General features: G+C 45.4%; 1 protein-coding gene across 1 annotated transcript; it reads right to left on the reverse strand.

Annotated features, from left to right (window-relative positions):
* Window positions 1-2,571: 2,571 nt before the first annotated feature.
* Window positions 2,572-3,258, reverse strand: LOC123040170 (flowering-promoting factor 1-like protein 5). Its single transcript, XM_044463098.1, has one exon. The coding sequence runs from the start codon at window positions 3,165-3,167 to the stop codon at window positions 2,838-2,840; it is 330 nt and encodes a 109-aa protein (XP_044319033.1). The 5' UTR covers window positions 3,168-3,258; the 3' UTR covers window positions 2,572-2,837.
* Between the last annotated feature and the right edge of the window lie 11,291 nt (window positions 3,259-14,549).

Consider the following 14,549-nt stretch of genomic DNA (forward strand, 5'->3'; position numbering starts at 1 on the left):
AAACTTTTTTTTCACGAAAAAAACAGGACAAAAAACCAAACCGGGAGCATGTTTTTTTTTCCTTTCTGAAAAAGGTACGCAGATGCCTTTCGCGGAAGAAAAAAAACAGAAGACGCATTTTTTATTTCCGAGAGGCACGGTCGTGACTCTCGCAAAAGCACAACTGTGCCTCTCGCGGAAGCAAAACCGTGCCTCTCGTGAAAGGAAAAAATAATAGAAAAGACGTTTTTTTTCGTTTCCGAGAGGCACGGCCATGACTCTCGCGAAAGCACAACCGTGTCTCTCGCGGAAGCAAAACCGTGTCTCTCGCGGAAGGAAAAAAAATAGAAAACACATTTTTTTTCCATTTCTGAGAGGCACGGCCATGACTCTGGCAAAAGCAAAACCGTGCCTCTCGCGAAAGCAAAACCGTGACTCTCATAGAAGAAAAAACAAAAAAAACATGTTTTTTCGTGCAAAAAAAGTTTTTTTTTGAATTTTTTTGTCCAAAAGCTAAGCAAGACCGGTGAAAAACCGAAACGCCGAAAACCCCAGAAAAAACCCGTTTATAAAGCCGAAAACGCGTGCGAAAAAAATATAAAAAAATAAAATCCGGAGGAAGCGTCCAGAGCGTGACACGTGGCGGGTGGCTGAGAGCGCGTCAAGTGGCGCTGATTGTTGTGAAGCTTCCGAAGGAGCGCTCGCCAACTAGTTGCCTCCATTTTTATGCGTTTCTCCTTTTGTCTTTTACATTATTATTATTTCTTTTGTAGGTATTTTTGGATGTTGGCTGAGTGTAGACCTAGGGAAAACTCAGGCCTGGCCTGACCAAGCCCGACGCAAAAAACCTAGGCCCGGGCATGGCCTGACCCGACCATCAGGCCTATAATCTAAGCCCAAGCCCGACCCATCAACAGAAAAGCCCGCTGGGCCTCGGGCCTCGGCCGAGCCTCTTCGTTAAATGGCAGAAAAGATGCTGGGCCCGGCCCGGCCTTCAGGCCTAGATCTAAGGCACATGCCGGACCAGTGGTCAAGGTTGGGTCGGGCCGGGCTGCCCATGGCCAAGACTAGCTTAGTGTAAATGTACAGACACAAAACTATGCAATCTTTTCAAAACTTACACCATTATATGATTGTAGTTTGCATACTATAAAACTGCAATTTTAGTGCAAAGTTGTGTGTAAGTTTTTTTTTCTTTTTCATTATATTTATTCTCAAAGCGTAATACCAATGGCACCAATTGCGTTTAAGAGCAACTCCAACGTGCCGACCCGTTTCGTCCACGTGCGTCCGTTTTGGTCGCGGCAGACAGAAATGTCGGTCCAATGCGCCGACCCAAACGGGTGCGCGTCTGCCTTTCGTCCGTCTGCCGACCAATTCCAGGCCCTATTTGGAGCTTGATTTGCATCGACACGGACAAGAGATGGACGCGCGCGCCGCACGCCAGCTACTCCCCTGGCCTGCCAATCGGTGGCACATTGACCATCCTCGGCAACAAACCCTCGCCCGCACCCGCACCCGCTCCGTCGCCGCCGCTGCCCATTATCGATGCCTCTGCCAGCAGCCGGTGCCAACACACCTCCCCCAACACCGCTACCTCCCACATCGCCGGCACCACCGCCTAGCCGCCTGGGCACTGAAGCTTCCCCACCCCACCCTCCGACGTCCCCACTTAAGCCGCCTCCCTGCCTCGGCTAGCTCCTTCGTCCGACAACAACCACTGTCCTGACGTCGGCACACTCGTCGGACGCTGTCAGACCAGCCACCTGGGTGAGAATGTTGTGCCTAAGCATGGAGCTGCAACGTTTGCATAGTTCATTCAATTTCATCATGAAATGTGTGATTGGGAAACTCACATGTAGTTGCAAAATTTGGTTGAGCATATGTGGGCTCATGTTGGCAACCAATAGATATATCTTTTTTACATGTATTACAATTTAATTTTTATTTGGCTTGTAAAACTATGCTAAATTTATTTGGTTGTGAAAGTATACTTTATTTGGTTGTGAAACTATGCTATTTATATGTTTGCTTGTGAAACAATGCAAAATGTGTGCATATTTGCTGAAAAACTGTAGCCAGCCAGCCATGCCGACAAATATAGATCGGCGCGTTGGACGCACTACCGACCCAAATGATAAAAAAGACGGACGCCGAGTGGGCTGCCGACCGAAACGGACGAAAATCGGATAAAATTGCCGTCCGTTTGAGTCGGCTCGTTAGAGCTGCTCTAATGACTAAGTGAAGGATCCGGTTGTGTTAACTTGTTTTGACCATATATTGACCGGGCACACGTTGCGGTCGTTTCAGGCAGGTTTGAGGCGCACAATTGTAGGTGCTATTGCTCCTCTAGATTCCTTGCTCTTTTTCAGCCATTTGCAGGTCCATGCACCAACGTGTGGATGCAGCCTGGCCACGTACAGTTACTCGTAGCCATGCATGCATGCACAGTCAGAAATTTCGAAGCTGGCTGCTTTTAGTTTACAAAACACGGGCAACCATGTCAACAAAAATAATACTTCTTCTGTAAACTAATATAAGAGCGTTTAGATCACTAAAACAGAGAGAGCCGGAGTACTACCAAAGCAGAAATTCTAAATGCATGACGTTTTGGTAGTTCAATTTAAACTGTCAAAACGATTACATTTAGAAAGAGAGGGTGTAACAAACAGAGTGAGATTCAAGCAAATACTAAAAGACTGGCACTAGCTAACTGGAGAAATTCAGAAACGTACAAAAGCATCATCATACAATACAAGACATACAACACGCACACCATTATGCTGGTGCGCTTATTTGCAAAACAGACTAGCAAGCTTGACCAGGGAAAGTAGGTAGAAGCATCTTGCATGAATGTTTCAGATGTCGACAACCTTGAATTGATGCCGGTTCTTGACGACGACGTCGTACATGTGGGTGGAGCGAAGCCGCGCAAAGTCTCGCGGGAGCGCGATGAGGTCGACGCCGCCGTCGCGCCGGTGGAGCTGCACGAGGTCTCGGTTCTCGTAGTAGCGCTCCCAGCCCAGCGACCCCAGCCGCCGCTCCAGCGCCTCCAGCGACCGCATCGTCTCGTTCGCCGGCACGTACACCAGCGCCTTGCCGCGTCGGCTCGTCGCCGGCGAGCTCTCCTGCCGCTCCAGCTCCATCACCCCGTCCTTCCGGAACACCCACACGCCTCCCGCCGCCATCGATTTGAATGATCTACCTACCACGCAGGCTGTTTTTCTGCTACTGCGTGCTTGAATATGTAGGCGCGGAGCCAATAATGTTGTGCGTTATCTGTACGGCGACATGGACGGTCGAGGGCGCTGTGCGCACGTGAAGGCGCCGCTGCAACTTGGCCGCGCGTCTGGGCCACGCACCAAGGGCAAGGACGTCGTTTCCAATTGGAGCGTGCGCCTGTTGGGGGATGCCGTATGCCTAATCCGGGGACGCTGTATGCCAAATCCGTCCGCGTCGCCCCGACGTGCGACAGCGACGCTAGCGGCCCCGCAGTGGCTGCCAGCCAGCCCTGCGCTCAGGTGGGCGCGCCCGTACGACAAAGATCTGGGCCACTTGCCGTCCCTTGACAAGGACTTTGCACCACGGATTCTGCCTTTCATTTTCAACTGTGCATGTGCCTAGTTTTTTCCGCTAGCATCATACTCCCATTAGTAGAAAAACACTTAATAGTCCCGGTTCGTAAGGGCCTTTAATCCCGGTTCATGAACCGGAACTAATGGGTCGTTACTAATACCTCCATCCATTAGTCCCGGTTCAAACACGAATCGGGACCAATGTGCCTCCATGTGGCCCTGTGCGCCGAGCCCAGTCAGGGGGCCTTTGGTCCTGGTTGGTGGTACCAACCGGGACCAAAAGGCATCCACGCGTCAGCATTTCAGTGGGGGCGCCGGGCTTTGACAGGGCTGGCGGCGCGGCGGCGTGCTCGGAGTTCAGCGGTGGGCTCATCTGCGGCGTGGCGGCCGCGGGGGTTCCCGATCTGGGCGGTGGCGTGCTGGCGCGGATCTGGCCCGATCCTCCCGGATCTGGCTCCTGGATGGCGGTGGCCGAGGTCGGTCTTGACCTCGGAGTGGGGTGGTCTGCAGCGGCGCTGCTGCGGCCTGGTGGAGGTCCGATCTGCGCGCGGCAATGGCGGGTCTTTCCGGCGATGGTTCGTCTGCGTCGGACTCGGGTGAGCTCCCTCCCTCTTCTTTGGACTCAGCGACGGGTTCGTCAGGCAGGGGTGGCGCCATGGTGTGGTGGTGTGTGCGAGGCCTGCTGGTGGTGGCAGGGGACTTCAGGAAGGGGCAGGGTGCCCCCTCCGTTGCATCTGGCGGCTGCTGCGGGTGGCCGCCGGAGTTCCCCTGGCCCTGATCCGGCCGCCGAGGTCATTGACCATGCCAAGGTGTCGGCTTTGGGGTGGAAGGCAAGCTTCCGCTTCGTTCCGACCGGCCGCGTCTGTTTGGTGTGTCCTGGTTGAGGTGGGGCTCGGATGCCGTGGCGGCGGCCTGGTTGGTGGGAGCCGGGGTGCTCTTGGGCGGAGCACGCGGCTCGAGCGTTGTCTGGTCAGCATGGCGGCGTGGGCGACGTGTTGACCGGGGTGGGTCGTTCACCCAATCCGGTGACGATGAGTGTTGGCGGGGTGAAAACCCGTTCTGCTTTGCCAGGCCGACGGCGGTGGCGTTCTAGCATCGTCCCCTTCTTGAAGGCGCCGTCGTGGAATCTCATTTGTCGTCGGAGTGGTCCGGGGGAAACTCTAATCCTTGGATTGGGCGGTGGCGACACGATGGTGTCGTTCCCTTGCTGAAGGCGCCGCTTTGGAGCTCATTGTTCGTCCTACATGGCTTCTCCTCTTCGCGGTGGCCCGCCCACGGTTGAGGGCCCCAACATCTCCGTAGTAGTGCTCTTTGTGTTCATCTGATGTTGGCTAGGATTTTGTTGGGGTAGTGCTGCTGCTATCAGCGTCCTTGTATCCAGCCTTGGATGTGTGTGCTGTGGTGTGTGTGTTTGTATCGACCGGATTCGGTTGTTCGGTGATGCTTTATCTATAAAGCGGAAGGAAACCCTATTTCTTAATGTCTGTGGTTACAGATATATCAGAAAAAATATGTAGCGGTTGACGAAGGGAGGGCAGGAGCGCACCAGAAAAATCTCAGTTTCCCAAAGCCATAAAAAATGTGGAGCCCCTCCTACCCTTGGGCATGAAATAGACGATCCGGGACGGGACGCTAGCCTTGTTTTGCTTGATACTTGGTGTGAGGATACACCATTCCACAAAAAATAGCCGCACCTATATGCTATTTCGGACAAAGAGTATGACAATGTGGCAGGTGTATGGATCAACAACGGTGGGGCACCAACATTTCGGCAAAAATTTGGGGCGCTGGAGATAAGCGAATGGCAAGACATGTCAAATGCTCTACAACCTTAGCGACCCACCTTGGGCAGAGATGAGGTCACATGGAGACCCGATCCTTCCAGCCAATTTTCTACGGTTCCCTGTGTAGGGTGATTTTCAAAACGGCGCCAATAATGGACTTGTCAGGGCTATGGAAAGCCAAGATACCGGCAATAGTTCAAATATTTCTGTGGGAAGCAGCTCGGAACCAAATCCCAAGTGGAGACCAAGTTAGAAAAGTCATGGCCCAGGTGATGGGAAATGCCCTTGATGCCGTATATTGGAGGATAGGGATCACATCCTCTTCAGATATATAGTGACTCGGTCACGTGGAGTGTGATCCGGGAATCAACTGGGTGCAGTTGGAATCCCTTGGGATTTGCCAATGTATAACAGATAATATCTAACACGTCGGCCAGGGATGCTAGATAGGCGTGGGAGCCATGTCGTGGGCATTATGGAACGCTCGCAACAAAGGATTGATCGAAGTAATCCGTTGAAAATTGTGTATTCATTTTCTACAGATATTTTCTTGTGCTATGTTGCAATTAACAATGAGTGCTCAAAATTTCCATCCTCAAGGTTACTCTTCTTTATGGAGATGAAACATTCTTTTGTAGTTTGGCTGGAAAACAAGGGTGATAAGTGATAACAAGGAAAAAAGCTGCTTTATGAGGTTGCTAGAATCCTCCTTCTCACCTTAAAAGAGCCCATCCATAACACAATGATGCAGGCCGTAGTGTTTCATAATCATGTCATGTGAGTCACGTCTCCCCATAACTTTGCATTTATAGTCCCGTAGTACTCGCCTCTCCATGCATAGCATTCTGAACATATCTCTCCTTCGCTTCAAATAATGCAGAGACAATTTAATTGAAACATCTCAGTACAAAGGTTTTCTTTTGTAGCAGAAGATGATTCTGATTTTAATTTGGAGGTAATTGATAGCCAACGAGCCCACCTACCTGTCCTCGTCTAAGCATGACTTGTCCTTATGAAAAAGACACGCCGCCTCTGTAGTTTGGAAGATACTTCTCATAGTCTCCTACATGGCTGCATACCATGTATCAGACCTAGAAAGGAAAATAGGGAAATAACAAGAAGGATGGGTTCGACTGGTGCAAGATGATATGAATAGGAGGTATGCGGAAACACATCCCCTCACGGTTCTGCTGCTGCTCCTTGGCGACAGTTCCATTATCTTCCTCCCACCCCACAGCCTAACTACTCGTCCCCCTCCATGCTAGTGAACTCGCAATTGCTGCCGCCATTGCCGGCTGCCACCTTCATAGTGCACCGCACATCCTGCAAGTTATTGGCCTGTGTGTAGCTAATGGCCATCCACATGGCTTCATCGTGGCCTCGGGCTGCAATGGCGGAACCCGGTCGTAGAATTTGGATTGGTGGCCCTTTATAATGCATGTTGCTTGATGAGGTGTCATACTTACAAGTTGAGAGAAATATGTTAGTGGTGGCTAACTATTTAGATATAGAAGATTAGGAGGAAGGGGCGGTGGAATTAGTTGAACTGTAACATATATGTAGCTCCACGTAGATGTAGGTTTATTGGAAATTGTATTAGGAATTAGGAAGCCTTTGTTAGAGAACTCCGGCTTTTGGGCCTGGCATTCATCTTTTGTGGCAAGTATTTAGATATAGAAGATTAGGAGGAAGGGGCGGTGGAATTAGTTGAAAAGATCTGTAACATATATGTAGCTCCCCGTAGATGTAGGTTTACTGGAAAATGTATTAGGAATTAGGAAGCTTTTGAGAGAACTCCGGCTTTTGGGGCTGGTATTCATCTTTTGTGGCAAGTATTTTTGAAAACTATCACTTTTGCAGGACCTAACAAAAAACTATTTTTGGAAATTTTATTGATATTCTTTTATAGACTGACATGTGGGCCCATCTGACATAATGGCCAAGTTAACAGTCCAAACTAACGGAGTTGACATTTCTGCCACATCAGCCCTTGCGGGCGGTCCATCCTCATCATAATCGCGATCAGTTTTGGTCCAAATGGTAACTAGTGTACCCTGGTAGTTATGCGGATTTTATGTTATTGTAGCGCTAGTAGCATGCTAAAAGCTAGGACTAGACATCCGAGCGAGCTTTTCGGCTCGGCCCGAAGCTCGCTCCAGCTCGGCCCGATACAATAAAGAGCCTGATTCTCGACCGAGCCGAGTTTCGCCTGGTCCAACTCGGTGACTCGCTTGAGGCCCAGCCCAGTTCCCATCGGCCATCCTTGCATTAGGGCACGAGCTCATATGTGATAGCCTGGCTTAATAGAGATGTTAGACTACTCATATTAATAAGGAATTTCTTCTTTTTCGGGAGCCCATTCGGAAAGAACTCCAAAGTTAAGCGTGCTCAGCTTGGTGTAAGTTCAGGATGGGTGACTGACTGGGAAATTGCTCCCGGGTGCGCACGAGTAAGGACAAAGTGCGCAGAAAATACTATTATTGATCTGTGGGGCCAGTCTAGATCTCGTCAGGAGTAACGACCACCAGCGGGTGTGTCCGGGGAGTTACAAGTCCTCCCTTCCTGTGTTCGGCACCGCCTCATCCCTCGATCACCTCGCCGCGCTGCAAAAACTGGACCGATGGCGACGGGCGACACGGCCTTTCCTCACCACAACGAACGCGGCGGACGCGCCTCCCCTGGTTTCGTGACGAGCAGGTACTCTCTCCTTTCTTCCCACCCCTAGCCCTACTGAACGCTCTCTTTACTATCATAATCTTTTGCAAAGAAAAATTTGAATAATTACCCAACCGATTTTCTGGGCATGCTTTCAAGCTTAATTGTTAGTAAGGTGCATTTATTTTCTACAGATATTTCTTCTGTTAGATTTTGCTTAACACTGCTTCAAATTTCCATTTTGGAGGGCGGAGTTGTTTCTAGAGTCTAGACCTGGACATTTTTCGCGCCTTGATAGGAAGCAATGGTTATAATAAAGAAAAAAAAACACTTCATAAGTTTCTTAGAAATTAGAATCCTCCTTTTCCCTTGAAAACAACCATCTTATTAACCACCGAGCACCATGATTTAGGCCATAGTGTCGCACAATGATACCACTTCTTTCTGGAACTTTGCATGTAACACACCAGTAACCATTTATTACCATATCATTCTAGCCATATATGTTTTCTGGCTTTATTAAATCCATAGACCATTTTGTTCAACCATCTTAGTACCAAGGTTCCCTTCTATAGTACTCCTAGAATATAGTACTTATTTCAATATGGAGGTAATGGATAGCTAATGCACCCCACCAACCTTTTCGTTGTCAAAGCATGTTTTTTTCTATTAAAGAGACCTCGCCTCTGAAGTTTGGAGATCTCATAGTCTCCTATATGTCATGTATCTGACTCGTGAGGAAAAGAGAGAAATAACTATTAGAATGTGTTGCACTGCTGCATGACGATAGGAATGGGAGGGTTACGGAAACACATCACCTGCATTACCTGTTGCTATCTACTCTAGTGGTGCCCCATTCGCCACTACGATTACCAAGCTTGTAGGCAAAGCTCATGCACGACCTGGTTTCTGGAGTAAATAGTCCATGATAGCGCAACAGCTTGGTTGCAGATGATAGCACACAGAAGACGGAGGATAGTGCGTGGACCTATGTCCAGAAGGACCTTGGCCTCACAACGTAGGATCCCAAGTCGCGTTTGTGTGGACGTGAGAAATACTAAGAGGAGGATATCACTTAAAGTCAAGTAAGGAAGTAAGTATGAACAATCATGCCTTCTAGGCAAGGGATGTGTCATGCACGCAACCTACACTATTGGACCAAACCAGATCAAAATGTCAACTGCATACATGCATGTCCGAATCTGCTCCAAACAAATCATATTTGTGTAAGAGGACTCTGAAAATATTGGACATAGCAGCAATTTAATTGGTGCTCCACAGAATAATAAACTTTGCAGGATTAAATAGTCAAACTCTTGTCCACACAAAAACACATTCTCAATATTAAACAGCATGTCTTGCACAAGAAATAGATATGACAATGCAACTAACTATGTTAATAAAATTTCATCAAAAATGTTTGTTTACAAAGGATGCATCATAATAGATTTTTGTCCCACAAGGTTTTAATTTAAGATTATAATAGTGAAAATTGAATATTCATGCGATCGCACTGCAAAAAGTAGACCATGCAAACCTGTGAAATAAATCAATATATTATGTATTTGGGAATGTGTTTTAGAGACCTTCCATGAAGCAACAAGAAAACTTTAAAGAGAAGAATTAAGGTAATTCAAGTTGCACATGTGTAAGCATTACTTCTCCTGTAGATCTAGTTATACGTTCTGCTCGACTATGGTGTCATCTTATGTTTCTCAAAGCTCCGCTTGTAGGTTCAATTATCTATTGCTATATTCATGATCATTATCTTTTGCAAAGAAATACCACATGGTCAGTGTCTAATTGTTTTTGTTGTATGCTTTTAGGCTTTATTGTTTTTATTAAGATATATTCATTTTCTATTGATTTTTACATGCTAGGTTGCACTTCTAGAAGAGTGCTTCAAACTTCCATTTTGGAGGGGAATGTCCATTCTGAACTTGGAACATCCTTTCTGTGCATTAGTGAAACAAGGGTGATAATAGAGAACATGTGTACCTCATGAGGTTGTTAGAATCCTCCTTTTTCCTTTCGAAGCGACCATCTTATTAACAGCTCAACAATGTGAAACTAGCCATAGTGTTGCATAATGATGCCACATCTCGCCAGAATTGTGCAATCAATAATACAGTAACCTTTCTCTGGCCTTATTATACGCCCTCCTTTTCTAAATATAATTCTTTGTAGATATTTTATTAGGAACTACATATGAATGTATACGGATGCTCCGTATATAGTCTATAATGAAATCTCTAAAAATGCTTATATTTAGGAACGGAGGGAGAACCATTATTCAAAATATATCTCTCTTCTCCACATCTATTAACTGCAAAGGCCATATGAATTAAATAACATCTCCACTGTAGCCAAAAGTCGGCCTTAAGGCTGATGTACACACGGCTATTGTTGGTCTTAAACATTGAAGGAAAATCTTAAATAGGTAATCCCTTCATCCAAAAATACTTGTCCTAAAAATGGATAAAATGGATGTATCTATAACTAAAATAGGTCTAGATACAACCATTTGCAGGACAAGCATTTCCGGACGGAGGGAGTATTAGCTTGCAACCTAGCCATGGTGTTGAGACTCGGCCACAAGAGGTAAACAACTCATTTGCCTCTGTCATCTCCTCTGTCCGTAAGGGCTCCATTGGGGTGTGGAATATGAGGCCATTGCATGTTCTCTTCATTGAATAATTTGAGATACAAACAGAACAAAAGGCTGCAATGGTGGTCCAGTTTATATGATGGTGGGCTCCAGAATATAAGACGATGTCATTCTAAGCACCGGAAAAACATTTATCGGACGAAATATAAGTATGTCCGTTGTAATAACATCTTATATTATAGGACGGATGGAGTAGATACCTAGACACCCACTTTAATTTGGAGATAATGGTTAGCTAATGCGCCAACCATCCTCCATCTATCAAAGCATGACTTGCCCTTTATAAATAACACACTACTACTGGAGTTTGGAGTTGGCGGTTTATTCTCGTACTCTTCGACCAGTCGTGTATCAGACTCGTGAGAAAAAGAGAGAAATGACACTTCAGATGTGTTTGACTAGTGCAAAACGATGTGAGTGCGAGGCATATTAAACACATCACCTGCTGGTTTTCACAGCAATGTTGTTCCAGTAACCCCGGTTGATGTAATATGTATCATGCAAGTTGAGTAAGTTCATGCATGACCAGATTCCTAAATTCCCAGCTTGATGAGAGTGCAACACTAACATTATTGCAAAAGATGGCACTGGGTAGTGGGTAGAAGCAAGTTGACGAAACCTCTTAGGGAGCATGCTCACAAGAATGAAACTCACAGGAATTGATTCTCAGCCTGCGAGCCTACCGAATTTTTTAAGGTCGAAAAAAGAAGCAAAAATAAATAGGTGATTTCATGGTTTCCAACTATATAGATTTCTTAAAAATTATTTGGATTGCATACAACATGTGTCATGTGATAAAATATATAGATTATTTGCAGGAGTTATTGAGAAAACAGTACGGAAGGTTACATCACCCTTGCAGTGAGTAGCCCCATGAGGAAAACCCAAACATGCCACTGAAGGCATTCTTATTATCCATCTTACTAGTTCACTATGCTAGAAACAAGTGTGGCTTAGATCATCAACAGCCGGGCGCCCCAAATCCTCCCTATATGTCCAGGCCGACGACCCGGTGACATGCTGGTCAAAAATCACATATTATCCACTTAGGCTCCTCAAACCGGGCCTAAACGGCTGAGTTTTCCTGGACCCCTCATATTCAGCAAAATCTAGGGAGGATATCAGCATGCCCGGGCGCGCCCGGCCCGTCCTCCATGTCAGCCCAGCGCATCCTCCACGCCAGCTCGGTGCACTATGGCTGGCACTGCACCCACTCCTGTCCCCACAAAATATCCGATGAGAAAATCCTAGTCAAACTCAGTCACACTCAACCTCACAGCTCCTTCTTCATCGCACCCACTTCCTCTGTCCCCCAAATTGATCGCCGCTCGCCATGGCCGATAGTGACTCCGATCGCATGGACTAGGAGAACCTCGCAAAAGAGTCCGATAGCTCGTTAGCGGCCGACGAGGAAGAGTCAGCGCTTCACATTGGCCTCTATCGGTCACCGCAGGGTACTCGTGCCGGCTGAAGTACAGTCAGAATCAGTGGGGCGCACATATCGGCTCCGGGAGGAGCAAAACCGAACCGCCCAGCCCATGGCAGGCACCGTCATCTCGTTCTCTCCTCCTCCTCCTCCTCCTCCTCCTCCTCCGCTTTGGACAGCGACGATGAGGACGAGGACACACCCGGAGCTACCAATGCCTACGCCAAGGATAGTTGCCGAGACCTCAAGGGGAAGTGCCGGCGAGTAAGTTGTGAAATTCCAGGGCCCTAACCAGACTCTTTTAAGTTTCTCTCTTATAATATATGCAAGATCGAATTGTGTTATGTTTATATCTATGCCAGATTGCTGTGTTCATATGTTGACCTACGTAGAATTGTCATTTGCAAGGTTTTGTATGGATTTCAGGTAGGACATCTCAGGGATGTGGATGTGGAGAGCGAGAAATGAGGTTTGCCCGGTCACCTCCAGCGGATGCGTCCGGACGCGTCCACAGACGTATAAGAGCCGAAATTAGATGATCGCGACTGTAGATTCTCTAAGGAACACGAGTAGTGCAAAACTAAATGGGAGGAGGGGGGTGGAGAAACTTGTGCAGTCTTATTTTTTTCTGATGGATTTATTAGCGGTAAATTGCGCTTGACTGTGCTGTCCTTCGAGTATGCCATAAAAGGGTCATGCTGCCATAACAAAACAAAAAAAATCATTAGAAGAACAATTGCATCGGTAGTTCACGTCAGACTGTACTGATAGCTTCATAGACGCATCAGGCGTTCGTTGACATGTACAATTATCCTGATTATAAGCGACATATCAACAACAAGATATAGAGACTTCAATGTATATATTTTTTTAAACTGGACTTCAATATTTATAGTTCTGAAGGCATATATCGGAGTGAGCAAAGCAGAAAAGTTCTTTTTTTTTAGGAAGGAAAAGTTCTATACCCAGCCCCACTCTGCATTGCTTCTGGCAAACAGCTGTAAGCCTGGTTCGGGAAACACTATTTGCTTCTTCTCAAAAAAAAAGGGGGGGAAACACTATTTCCGATTTAAGGCACCAAATCAGGGAAATCCTACGTCCCCCGTGGGCGGCAAATAGAGGGGGCAACTCTTTCTCGGTAGCGCGATATGTGCTCGTTTTTTGGGTTGTTTTTCTGTGCATTTTCTGTTTGTTTTTTACTTTTGTCCATTCACTACAAGTTTGTTTTACGTTTTTTTTTTACTTTTTGTGATATTTTGTGTCAGTTCTCTGTTTTGGGTTCCCCCGCAAAAAAAAAGTTCCCTGTTTTGGGTTTCTCCTGTAAAAATTTTATTCTTATCCCTTTTTCGATTTGGTTTTTCTTCTTTTTATTCTTTTTGCACATTTTCTTTTTTCATAGTTTTTGTAATATAACATCAATAGTTTCCAAATGTATGGTGAAATATTTATAATACACACTGAAAATTATTTAGTATTCGGTGTACATTTTTCAAATAAACAGCAAACATTTGTTCTGATATTTGATGCACATTTCTATAATATAAATTGAACATTCTTTTTATATACGATGATTTTTTTAATTTCAATATTTATATTGATATTTGTTCATATATGATGAGCATTTCTGAACATACACAGAACATTTTTATATAGACTAGACTTTTATTTTTTTTAAATGATGATTTTTGCTAAAACATAGTTGCAATATATTTTTGGATTGGAAACGGAACTAAAAACAAAAGAGAAGTAAAACACAGAAAAACAGCCGAGGGCAGAATAAGCCAGCCCATTTTCTCTGGCGGACGAGCATCAAATCTATATCTATACCTAATATTAAAGGATGGTGCATTTCTCCAATTTAGTATACGATGTACATTTTTCAAGTGCCCACAAAATATATAATTTTGATATATAATGACCAATTCTGTGATATAAATTGAATATTCTTTTAATATATGCTGACTTTTTCTAATTTTCATATATATACATTGATATTTGTTAATACATGATGAACATTCTATTAATATACATAGACCATTTTTATATTGACTAAACTTTTTTAGAAATAGTATTTTTTTTTCAGAAAATATATTTGCAATATATTTTTTTGGTCTGAAAACGAGACTAAAAACAGAAGAGAAGAAAAACAAAGAAAAAAACGGTCTTGGGCAGAATAGGCCGGCCCATTTTTCTGGCTCGGTCTTCAGTTCTGATTATTATTAGTCCGGCCCTAGCTGTCTCAAAAAAAATTAGTCCGGCCCTAGCAGCAGGCACGTTTGTTTTTGGTCTCTGCTTCACTCATTCGTTTTTAACTTCTGTTTTTATTTTCAAAAACATTATATGGACAACACTTGTTGCAAAACTTAATTTTCTTGATTAAAAATAATTATCCATGTATTTGAAAATGTTAATAAATTGTAAAAAATAATTGCACATCTTTTAGACAATGTTGACAATATTAA

Source organism: Triticum aestivum, chromosome 2B (genome assembly GCF_018294505.1).
Source record: "Triticum aestivum cultivar Chinese Spring chromosome 2B, IWGSC CS RefSeq v2.1, whole genome shotgun sequence".
NCBI lineage: Eukaryota > Viridiplantae > Streptophyta > Magnoliopsida > Poales > Poaceae > Triticum > Triticum aestivum.